General features: G+C 45.3%; 1 protein-coding gene across 3 annotated transcripts in view; it reads right to left on the reverse strand.

Annotated features, from left to right (window-relative positions):
- HIPK1 (homeodomain interacting protein kinase 1) overlaps positions 1 to 12,639 on the reverse strand; it is a 92,650-nt gene extending 80,011 nt beyond the window's left edge. For 2 of the 3 annotated variants that reach the window (XM_023515467.1, XM_023515466.1), the window contains exons 1-3: positions 12,224 to 12,613; positions 11,403 to 11,568; positions 10,868 to 11,050 (exon numbers count right to left, since the gene is read on the reverse strand). In XM_023515467.1, coding sequence (XP_023371235.1) covers positions 10,868 to 11,050; positions 11,403 to 11,568; positions 12,224 to 12,412 — 538 coding nt within the window. In that variant the 5' untranslated portion in view covers positions 12,413 to 12,613. Of the gene's footprint in view, positions 1 to 3,120; positions 4,274 to 10,867; positions 11,051 to 11,402; positions 11,569 to 12,223 lie in introns of those variants that run through there. The other variant, XM_003793856.3, reaches the window with a different exon arrangement.
- Positions 12,640 to 12,644: the final 5 nt, after the last annotated feature.

Below are 12,644 nucleotides of genomic sequence, written 5' to 3' on the forward strand. Positions count from 1 at the left end.
CCTGTGGCTCAAAGGAGTAGGGTGCCGACCCATATGCTGGAGGTAGTGCGTTCAAACCCAGCCCCAGCCAAAAACCAAAAAAAAAAAAAGTGTAGGATGTAAAATTATATATAGTATTATCTCAATTTTGAAAAAATTAATATATTTAACACATTTATGTGCATAGAAAAAAGACTAAAGGAAAACATATCAATTGATCCAGATGGGGGAATTAAAATGTTTCTATTTTTATCATTTCCAAAGTTTCTTATTTTACATTCAGAATAATTTCTTTTTCTTGTTTGTTTTGAGACAGAGTCTCAGTCTGTTGCCCAGGCTACAGTATCACAGCATCAACATAGCTCACAGCAACCTCACATTCCTGGGTTCAAATGATCCTCCTGCCTCAGGCTCCTAAGTAGGTGGGACTACAGGCACCTGCCACAATGCCCAGTTAATTTTTTTTTTTCCGTAGAGACAAGAGTTTTACTTTATCTCCTTTGGTAGAGTACTGTGGCGTCACCACTCACAGCAACCTCCAGCTCTTGGGCTTAGGTGATTCTCTTGCCTCAGCCTCCTGAGTAGCTGGGACTACAGGCACCCACCACAACGCCTAGCTATTTTTTGTTCCAGTTTGGCCGGAGCTAGGTTTGAACCCGCCACCCTCAGTATATGGGGCCAGTGCCCTACTCACTGAGCCACAGGTGCCACCAATTTTTTTGTTTTTAATAGAGACAGGATATCATTCTTGCTCAGGCTGGTCTTGAACTCCTGAGCTCAAGTGTTCCGCCTCAGCATCCTGGAGTGCTAGGATCATAGGTGTGAGCCACCACATCCGGCCTATATTCAGAATTTTTTTTTTTCAAGACAGTGTCCCACCCTGTGCCCCTGAGCAGAGTGCAGTGGCTTGGTAGTTCACTGCAACCTCAGACTCCTGGCTTGTGGGCATCATGCTGCCTCAGCCTCTGGAAGCCGCTGGGATTATAGGTGCTCACCCTGGCGCCCGGCTGGGTTTTTCCATTTTTTTCATGAGTCGGGGTCTCACTTTCCCTCAGGTGAGTCTTGAAGTCCTGAGCTCCAGCAATTCTCCCTCCTCAGCCTCCCACAGTACTGGGATTATAGGCGTGAGCCACTGCGCCCAGCCAGAATAAATAATTTCTTGATGAACCAGAGGCTAAGGAGAATCAACTTTTAAAATACCTATCATGTGGCAGACACTGAGCTAGGAGATTTTACCAACTATATACTCTCCCTAGCAATCCTGAGAAGTAGGTATCTCAATCCAACCCACAGATGAGGGACTAGGCTTCACTATTTAAGCAACTGGCACTGGGTGCCCTGGATTCAAGCTCAGAAATGCCCATGTTTTCTACTGTGCCAAATGCCTTACCTGCTGTGGCTCCTAGTAGGCCTTTGGGAGACTTACAGTGAAGGTCAATGGCAAAACAAGGGCTGTGTATGGCTTGCCCAAGAGTAAGGCTTTATTTTGCTTTCTAAACTCTTTATTTTTTCTTCCAAAAGTAGAAAACTCTTTTTCTCCTTGGACAAGAAACAGAGACTTCTTCAGTGCTGAGGTCTGGGGTACTACTCAGAAACAGTTCTTATCAACATATCCAGCTCCCATGTTTATGCCCTCTCAGGCCTATTCCCTCCTAGCCCTGGTATTGGCTGTCCTGCTTATTGGTTTGGCATTGTGTCAGGTTATGAGCAGAAGGACAGGGCAGATTGCACACCCCCACCCCTTCCAGCCAGCTGGCTTCTTGGTCTCTTCCCTGGATACTAAAACAAAGAGGCTGTGTTGCTCTGGCTCCCTATTCAAATCAAGAGGGTGGGGAGAACAACAAACATGCCAGCTATGTGTACAATCAGAGAATATCTGGCAGCACATTTGATCTTTTGTAACTTTATTTCAGCCAAAGACTCAGGGCCTCTAGGCTTGGGGAGTCTAGTCACACCCAAGACTTAATTTAAGGTTCAGCTGGGTTCCAGACACTACCTTGATGGTAGGTGCCCAGCCCCCTAGGTGGCTGTCCCCAGTGACAGTGACTTCACAGCCTCATGAAGGAGGCAGAGGTGGAATTTTTCACCACTGTTCCAAGGCCCCTTTAATCCCTTCCTGTTCTCTCCCAGAGACAGAGACAGGAAGTTACTTGGATAGAGGTCATAGCAAGTCAGTGACATTCAGAATTGGAATGTACTGCTTGGACCACCACTTATCTTCCCATAACAGTTTATAATTTAAAAAACAGAACGACTTAGTGACTTTTATCTGGGAAAAGGGAGGAGGGAACAAGGGAAATTACCCATGACACACAAAATAACAATGGGAATAATCTGGTCCTTTTTGATTCAGACTCTCTCTTTCTGTACCCACATAAGACTGTACACTCAAAAAGTTTGAGAAATACTGAGTTAAACAAAGTTAAACAGATTAAATTACTGTAGGACTCCTAAGAACCTTTAGGGTACTCATACACACTCCAAAGAATTTATAACAAAAAGTATTTCTTAAACACAGTCAACCATAGGCTAGGCATAATGGCTCACACCTGTGATCCTAAGCACTTTGGGAGGCCAAAGTAGGAGGATCACTTGAGCCCAGTAGTTAGAGACCAGTCTGGGCAGCACAGGGAGACAAAAGACAGAAACATTAGCTGGGCATGGTAGAATGTGCCTGTAGTTTCTCTACTCCAGAGGCTAAGCCAGGAGTATTGTTTGACCCAGGGGCTGAAGTCGCAGTGAGCGATGACAATGCCACTGCACTCTAACCCAGCCAAAAAAAAAAAAAAATTCAACTATAAAACTAGGTATTCCAAAGCTAACTAAGTTTTGAGAAGTGCCATTCTAGTATAAGCTCATAAGGATCCTATAAATATAGAAAAGTAAGGCCCCACGCGGTGCCTGTGGCTCAGTGAATAGGGCACCAGCTCCATATACCAAGGGTGGTGGGTTTGAACCCAGCCCTGGTCAAACAGCAACAAAAAAATAGCTGGGCGCTGTGATGGGCACCTGTAGTCCCAGCTACTTGGGAGGCTGAGGCAAGAGAATTGCCTAAGACCAAGAGCTGGAGTTGCTGTGAGCTGTGACCCCATGGCACTCTACCAAGGGTGACAAAGTGAGACTCTGTCTTAAAAAAAAGTAAGGCCCCAAACTCTTCCCCACTGGTCATCAGCTACTGTCTTTAACACTGCAGTGTGGAATCAAACAATGTTATCATTCTATACTTTCCTGTCTATACTTCAGCAAGGGTTATGGTATTTTTCCACTTGCTGGTCAAAGCTTCTGGAAGAAAACCGGGCCTGGAAAAAGTTCACTGGAGTCAGAAGGTATTTTAGTGCAAGGCCACCTAACTGAGTAGCTAGAACAGGGGTGGCTTTACTGTGTGACAGGGGAGAACCACAGGCCATCCAGGCACCCTGGTTCCTTGTGGTTGCTGGGCCATCATCATCTCCCCTGAGTACCAAAGGGGACCCTAAACCAATTTCCTCTCTCGTTTCTGGAGAGATAAGCTTCTCCTCTAGAGACCTTAAGTGCACTGAAAATCCCAAGGGGGCAGTCGGCGGCACAGTCACCTTCTCCTGGGACTCACAGAATGGGACTGCCCCATTCCATTCTTTGCCACAGACGTCTGGGAACAACTGCTTCTTGGTCTGCAAAGGATGGTGGGAGGGCTGCTTCTTAAGGTCCCCAGACCAGGGAAAGTGTTCCCCCTTCTCAGCCTTCTTTGAGTTTCTATCAACTTGATCAACATTTTTCTCAGGGGACTCAAACACAACACCTGGGGCTCTCTGCCTTTTTAGCCTCTTTTCTAACAGCCAGAGAAAGCTCGGTTTTGTAGAGGAGGAACTCATGTATTGCTGCACAGAGTCTGGAATCAGAGGTATAGAGAGCCTGGGGCTCAGGCTGTCCCGAAAGTAGTCTCCACAGGGCCGCTGACTGACAATGGGTACCACCTGGCAAGGCTTCAGAGCTGCAACAAAGGCACGAAGCTCAGAGAAAGAGGAATGGTCAGAGTAAGGGATGATGTGAATACCAGGGTGGGAGCTGTGGATTTTACGGCTCGTGGGAAGGATAGCAATGGTAGGGTGAGTCTGGTTCCAATGTAGCATGGTAGAATGGCAGATCTCCGTATGGTCCACAACATGGATGCGGCCAGCCTTTTCCTCTACTGTGAATACATCTGCTAGGCCCAGCAGCTGTACCAACTCCAGGCGCTGAGGACTCAATACTACCCAGGTCTGAAACTCCAGGGCCAGTTGCTCTAGCAGTGATTCCTTTCCCAGGCTATAGAGTCCTGAATAATGGTAAAGAGATCGAGGAAAGTAAGAGAATGACGCTAGTAGAGATCCTAATAAATCAACCAAATGTGTAACAAAAATACATAAAATTCGGCAGTGCCCTTAGCTCAGTGGGTAGGGTGCCAGCCACATACACCTTGGCTGGTAGGTTCGAACATAGCCTGGGCCAGCTAAAACAATGACAACTGCAACAAAAAAATAATAGCCGGGCATTTCGGCAGGCACCTGTAGTCCCAGCTACTTGGGAGGCTGAGGCAAAAGAATCACTTAAGCCCAAGAGTTGGAGGTTGCTGTGAGCTATAATACCATAGCACTCTACCCAGGGCTGACAGCTTGAGACTGTCTTTAAAAAAATAAAATAGGCTCGGCTCCTATAGCTCAACCGGCTAAGGCGCCAGCCACTTACACCTAAGGTGGCGGGTTCGAATCCCCAGCCCGGACCCGCCAAACAACAATGACGGCTGCAACCAAAAAAATAGCCGGGCGTTGTGGCGGGCGCCTGTGGTCCCAGCTACTTGGGAGGCAGAGGCAGGAGACTCGCTTGAGCCCAGGAGTTGGAGGTTGCTGTGAGCTGTAATGCCACGGTACTCTACCCAGGGGGACAGCTTGAGGCTCTGTCTCAAAAAAAAAAAAAAAAATAAAATAAAATAAAATAAAATAAAATTTATATGGAGGATGGGGGAGGCGGCACACAGAATCCACTCATTCACTCCAGTCAACAACAAAAAAAGGACCTACTAAGTGTTTGGCACTATGAAAACTAACAAACAGGCTGGGTGCCCATAGCTCAGTGGTTATGGCACTGGCCGCGTACATCAGGGCTGGCAGGTTTGAACCCAGCTCTGGCCTGCTAAACAATTACAACAATAACAACAAAAAAATAGCCGGGCATTGTGGCAGGTGCCTGTAGTTCCAGCTATTTGGGAGGCTGAGGCAAGAGAATCACTTAAGCCCTGGAGTTTGAGGTTGCTGTGAGCTGTGATGCCACGGTACTCTACATAGTGAGACTCTGTCTCAAGAAAAAGTCCTAGCCCTCAAGAACCACAGCCTACATGGAGACCCAGTAAAAAGACAATTGAGGGCAATATTAGAGACATATGTACAGTGTTATGAGGAAACAAAAGAAGAGTAGCTACTAATTCTTTGAGTTAGGGAACAATTAACCACTGGACTAAGTCTTTTTTCACGGGGGGAAGTGGAGGCGCTAAGTCTTAAAAGATGGGTCAGGGTTGACCTGCAAAGGAAAGGGTATGGTAGAAAACATTTTATGAGAAGTCAGTTCAACACTACTTAAGTAAAAAGGAACAGATGAGAAGGGTGGTGCCTATGGCTCAAGGAGTAGGGCGCCAGTCCCATACACCGGAGGTGGCGGGTTCAAACCTGGCCCCGGCCAAAATCTGTTAAAAAAAAAAAAAAGGAATAGATGAGAAATGACACTAGAAAGGTAAGCAAAGGCTACATATTAGAAGGCCTTAATGCATACTGCTAAGCTGGAGTTTAAACTTAAGCATGTAAGTGAAGGAGATTCATTGAGTCAGAAGCAGGGAAATAGCTAATTCTAATCATAAAAACCAGGGTGAGCACGGTGGCTGTAATCCTAGCACTCTGGGAGGCTGAGGCAGGTAGACTGCTTGAGCTCAGGAGTTCTAGACCAGCCTGAAAAAGATCAAAACCTAAAAGTAGCCAGGCGTTGTGGCAGCCACATGTAGTCCCAGCTACTTGGGAGGCTGAGGCAAGAAGATTGCTTAAGCCCAAGAGTTTCTGTTTTTGTTTTTTTGAGATAGTTTTACTTTGTCATCCTTGGTAGAATGCCATGGCATCATAGCTCACAGCAACCTCAAACTCTTGGGCTTAAGCGATCCTCTTGCCTCAGCCTTCTGAGTAGCTGGGACTACAGGTGCCCACCACAATACCTAGTTATTTTTTTAGAGATGAGGTCTCATTCTAGATCAGGCTGGCCTCAAATTCCTGAGCTTAGGCAATTCACCCACCTGGGGCTCCCAGAATGCTAGGATTACAGGCGTCAGCCATTGTGCCCAGCTTTTAAGCCCAAGAGTTTGAGGTTGCTGTTAGCTATGATGCCACAGCACTCTGTCCAGAGTGACAAAGACTCTTGTCTCAAAAAAGGGTGGGGGGGGGGAAATAATATCATCAGAGCACTGTTTTATTTTTACTTTTTTTGAGCTCTGCCATGGCGTCAGAGCTCACAGCAACCTCAAACTCTTGGGCTTAAGTGATTCTCTTGCCTCAGCCTCCCAAGTAGAGCAGCGTTTTAGAAAGCAGCAATATTGTGGTTCATGCCTATAATCCTAGCACTCTGGGAGACTGAGGCGGGTGGATTGCCTGAGCTCAGAGTTTCGAGACCAGCCTGAGTCAGAGTGAGACGTCATCTCTAAAAATAGCTGGGCACTGTGGTGAGTGCCTGGTAGTCCCACCTACTTGGGAGGCTGAGGCAAGAGAATTGCTTAAGCCCAAGAGTTTTGGGATGCTACAAGTTGGGATGCCATCGCATTCTACTGAGGGAAACAAAATGAGACTTTGTTTCAAAAAAAAAAAAAAAGCAGCAATATTATTTTACTGCCTGGAGGAGAAGTAGTTGGAAGTGGAAGTTCCAGCTAAAAGACACATTCACACTAATGATAAAACCAAGTACAGTTCAGAGGGCGGGAGGAGGGAGGGTATTTGGTCGGACCTCACCTATTGTGCACAATGCAAAAGTACATTTCGAATCTATTAAAGTAGAGTATAAATGTCTGACTACAAAAAATAAGTGATGATGTTTGTTAATCAGTTTGATATAAGCATTCCACATTGTGTATCAAATTAGCACACTATACCCCATAAATGTACAGTTATTGATTTATTTATTTAAAGACAGAGTCTCAAGCTGTGGCCCTGGATAGAATGCTGTGGCATCATAGCTCACACCTACCTCCAACTCAGGCTCAAACAATCTTCTTGCCTCAGTTTTTGTATTTTTAGTAGAGACTGGGTTTCACTTTTGCTGAGGCTGGTCTCAAACTCATGAGCTCAAGCAATCCACCTGCCTTGGCCTCCCAGAGTGCTAGGATTACAGGTGCGAGCCCCTGCACCCAGCCCACATTTGTGATTTAATAAGGAAAAAAAAAAAAGGCTTGGCACCCATAGCACAGTGGTTACAGCTCCGGCCACATACACTGAGGGTGGCGGGTTCAAACCTGGCCCGGGCCAGCTAAACAATGACAACTGCAACAAAAAATAGCCGGCGGTTGTGGTGGGCGCCTCCCAGCTACTTGTGAGGCTGAGGCAAGAGAATTGTTTAAGCCAAAGAATTGGATGTTGCTGTAAGCTGTGACACCACAGCACTCTACCGAGGGTGACATAGTGAGACTCTGGTCTCAAAAAAAAAAAAAACGGGAACGGAGACAAATTTGGGTGATGGTTATGATTTAGTAATTGTTCTTAGTTGTTCTCAGATCTTTTCTGAAGATCTATTTCAAATAAATCCACAATCAGATTGTGAATTCCTTCTTTTTTTTTTTCAGAGAAAGAAGGTAGCAAGAAAAAGATCCTTTTTTTTTTTTTTGGTGAATTCCTTAATAGAACTTACATTGCTTTTATTCTCACTTTATTCCTAATTATAGTCAAAATCTCACTCTTCAGGCAGAAATGTAGCTGATTTTCTTCTCTCTACATATACCCATTCTTCCTCCTCTCTAGGTCCTTCCCTGGTAGACTACAGGGCCTCAAAGTCAGAGACCATTTTACTCATCTTTATGTCACCACTGTTAATTGGATACTTGGCACAGAGCTTATCACATACATAGTATTTGCAAGTTTATCAAGCCCTACCACAAAACCCTCCTAGTCAACTGTACTTCTTTGGGAAAATTCTACATTAAAACTTCAAGAATGATTAGGATTAATATTTATGACCAGTTAAGCAATCCTGAGAGTAGAGAATATTTCTCAATCAGTTTGGTAGTTACCCTGGAAGGTATAAAAATGTTTCAAAGCCTTTGTTTAATCTCACTTTGAAATTTCTTTCAGAGTTGGCCCATCTCCTTTAAAAACATTTGGTAAATCTTTTCCCTTTTATGGATTTATAATTCTGGAAAAAACCAAAAAAGTTATTTAGAATTAAATCTGTTAATTTTTTTTAAAGAGAGGGGTATTTCTCTGTTACCCAGCCTTGAGTGCAGTGGTGTGATCATAGCTCACTGTAGCCTCAAAAACTCCTGGGCTCAAGCAATCCTTCTGTCTCAGCCTCCTAAGTAGAGGGGATGATAGGCATATACCACCATGCCCAGCTAATTTTTTTAAATTTCAAAATATTAGGGGGTACACATTTTATTTATATACTTTTTGTATAGACTGAGTCAAAATTTTAAGTGTGTCCTTCACCCAGATAGTGTGCACTGTACCCAATGGGTGAATTTATCCCTCCCCTCCTCCTCTGCCCCAACTAGTTAAATTTTGAAAAAAATTTTTTAGAGACAAAGTCTTGGTTTGTTGCCCAAGCTGAGCTCCAACTCCTGGCCTCAAGTGATCTTCCCACTTCAGCATCCTTATTGGCTGGGATTACAGGCAAGCACCACCCCACTCACCTATTTCTTCTTTTTTTTTTTTTTTTGAGACAGAGCCTCAAGCTCTCCCCCTGGGTAGAGTGCTGTGGCATCACAACTCACAGCAACCTCCAACTCCTGGGCTCAAGCGATTCTCCGGCCTCTGCCTCCCTAGTAGCTGGGACTACAGGCGCCCGCCACAATGCCCGGCCATTTTTTGGTTGCAGCATTGTTGTCTGGGGGGCCTGGGCTGGATTTGAACCTGCCAGCTCAGGTGTATGTAGTTGGCACCTTAGCCGCTTGAGCCACAGGATCAATTTTACATTTCTTAAAATAAATTGTTCAGCTACTCAGGAGACTGAGGCAAGAGAATGGCTTAAGCCCAGGAGTTGGAGGTTACTTGAGCTCTGTGACACCATTGCACTCAATCGAGGGTGATAAAGTGAGACTCTGTCTCCATAAAAAAAAATAATAATAATAATTTTTTTTTCATAAACTACCTCAAAAGGCAACTTCAAAAGAAGAGCCCCCCAAATAATTCTGTACCTGTGTGGAATCACCAGAACAATCATATGGCTGTCTTTTCTTTCTTCGGTTAGTACCTAATATATTATTATTACTTCCCCCCCCCTCCCAAGTGGTTAAGATAGGACTTTTATTAGAAGTTAGAAAGGAGGGCGGCACCTGTGGCTCAAAGGAGTAGGGCACTGGCCCCATATACCAGAGGTGGCGGGTTCAAACCTGACCTTGGCCAAAAACTACAAAAAAAAAAAAGAAGTTAGGAATACAGAAGAAGTAAAAAGCACCAAAGCTTCTGGAAGGGGAAAAGAACTGAAGAACTTCCCTCAATGTACCTAATTTAAAGCACACCACTCATTTAAACATCTATGTTCTGGGCAGCACCCGTAGCTCAGGCAGTAGAGCACCTACCACATTCACCCAGCCTGGACCAGCTAAACAACAATGACAACTGCAACAAAAAAATAGCTGGGCGTTATGGAGGGCCCCTGTAGTCCCAGCTACTTGGGGGGCTGGGGCAAGAGAATCACTGAAGCCCAAGAATTTGAGGTTTGTTGTGAGCTGTGATGTCACTGCACTCTCCCAAGGATGACATAGTGAGACTCTGTCTCAAAAAAAAAAAAAAAAATCTATCTTCTAACAAATTTCACTCATTCACATAACAAATATCAATTGAATAGTTCTGTTAGGTATCAATATAGGCCTCTGGGATATTACCCATAATAAAACAAAGAGCCCCCCCACCATAGAACTTACATTCCAGTAGGGTGAGACACACAATAGAAAGCACATTCACGGTGCCTCAAGCCTGTAATCCTAGCACTCTGGGAGGCCAAGGCAGGTGGATCGCCTCAGCTCAGGAGTTCTAGTCTAGCCTGAACAAGAGTGAGACCCCGTATCTAAAAATAGCCAGGCACGGTGGTGGGTGTGCTTAGCCCCAGCCACCCAGGAGGCTGAGGCAAAAGAATTGCTTGACCCGAAGAGTTTGAGGTTGCTGTGAGCTATGATTCCACAGCAAAATGAAGCTCTGTCTCAAAAAAATATATATACAATAAATATGTAAATTATCGAAAATATTGTAATGAGTGCCATATTGTCCCTCTTCTACTTAATATCCTTGGATTTAGGATCAAGTCCAAATGGCTTGCCAGCATTCCAGCCCCTTATGATTTTCCATTCCTTGCTCACTGTCATACTAGAGAGTCACCAACTCTCTGTTCCACTAACACACAAAGATTATTCCCACTTCCATCTATGCTCTCAAGTTTATATTCATGTGTGTGAGGGGTGGCAAGGGAAATGGGGAACAAATAATAAATAAGCAATAATATATTTAAAAACATATAAAGTATATTCAGGGGTGATGAGTGGTATAAAAAATCAAATAGGTGTAAGGAATCGGGAGTTGAGAAAAAGGATGGAGGGCAGGTTGACATTTTAAACAAGGTGGTCAAGGTATGTAAGAACACTCAAAAAACCTTGATTCATTAGCTATGGGTGAGAGAAAAAGGAAAGGAAATAACTCACCAATCTTTATGTTATGTTGTGGGTGCTTTTGAATGAGCTGGACAATCTGATGGGCAGCTTCTTGTCGGGAAGGAAGAACCATGTCTGGGTTGCAATTGGTGTTGTCTAAGTATAAAGTATCAATCTGTTTTCTAAACATCAGAGCTGGCTCATTTAGCATGGATGGTGTATATCGAAAATCACCTGGAAAAATACATACACGGGAGAAGGTCAGAGACAAAAGAGCAGAAGACCTCTCCTACCTCCCACACCAGATTAGCATTTGCTTATGGGTCTGTGGAAGAACTGTTATGTGGCTTGGCACTGAACTACGCAGTATAGGTGCATAGTTTCTTTGCACAAATGTCTCCATTCTTCTCCTTTTAAAATTACTCTTTATTAGGTTTAGACTCTTAAAAATATGGGAAATTAGATGATAAGGGGTCACTGTGCTCATACGGGATAAAGCTAGAAGGCTTCAGACTTCTGAGTTAAGGATGCACAAGAAAAGTGACATCCTTGCTGGAAAGGTAGGAGGGACCCTCCAGAGGCCCACCTGTGTAGAGGATGGTTCCAAAATATCCTTCAAAGAGAAACATGACAGAACCTGGGCAGTGATTGGCATCGATGAGGGTTACAGTCATGGTCTCTCTTCCAATGTCATCTAGAGGCAATACATGACTCTCACCAACCTCCAGTGCTCGGATCCACTGCTTAGATACCTGAGGAAACAACTGGTCATCCCAAGGAACACAGACTCCCTTTCCTGGATCTATCACTGTTACACGAATCAAGGAAAGCTAACCAAATAAATCCTTAGCCACCTGGAACAGAAGCTGTGATGGAAATTCCCAAACAAACGGCCCTTCCTTCTCCTCCTCCCCACCTTCCCCTCTGTTAAGAGTTCAGAAGGTAGTCTAATCAGCTTTTCTCAAACTTTCTCCTGATCAGATCGTAACCCATTGAAGGCAATTGTTTTAAAAATTCTGGGCACATATCCAGAACCCACACTAGCCATATTTACTGAATCACATGGGGTGGAGTGGGGAAGGGGCTGGAGAGTCTGTATTATGTACCCAGCACATTAGCTGGATTAAGATGAGGCAAATTTGGTAAATATTTAGTTTGTACGAAAAGTAGGAACAGTTTCCATGGCAGGACTAAGAAGATCCCCTCAACATATAGCTAAAATATCTCAAGTCGCTAGGCTGGAAGCCACACTCTTATTCTGGACTAAAGATGCGTTTCTACAACCTCTCTCAGTTGTACAAATCCGTTCTCCTGGCCCCCGTTGAACGCCTCCAAGGCCGTAATGGGGCGGGAGTCTCCACTCAGAGGTCCGGCCCAGCCCCTCGAGGCCGGCTCCCGGCCCCATACCTGGAGGTGCCGCCGCAAGAGGTGGGCAGTGATTGGGGAACAGTAGAGGGGCCGCGCCCAGGTGCTGGAGAGGCCCACAGTGTGGTCCGAGTGCATGTGGGTCAGGAAGAAGAGCCGCGCGGCACCAGCCCGGCGCAGGCTCCAAAAGTCCACCGCGATGGGCGTATGGGGGATCAAGACCCCGTTCATGGCAGAGGGGCTGGAGCGTCACCGCCGGGAACTTCGAGAGGACAGGGCTTCTGTGTGAGGCTTCCACCACGGCGCCCCGATAAAAGTCATGCTGGGGCAAGAACAGGGCCAGGAACCCTAAGGGAAAGTCAGCTAAGTAGAGAAATAAGTTTCTAGTGCGAGCAAAGAAGAAAGCGACGGTTCCGTAGAAATCGCAACCTCGACAGGTACCGGACACTCCAACCCGCGCGCG

The sequence above is a fragment of the Otolemur garnettii genome, unplaced genomic scaffold (assembly GCF_000181295.1).
Source record: "Otolemur garnettii isolate 467f Iridium unplaced genomic scaffold, OtoGar3 scaffold00073, whole genome shotgun sequence".
In the NCBI taxonomy this organism is placed as follows: domain Eukaryota; kingdom Metazoa; phylum Chordata; class Mammalia; order Primates; family Galagidae; genus Otolemur; species Otolemur garnettii.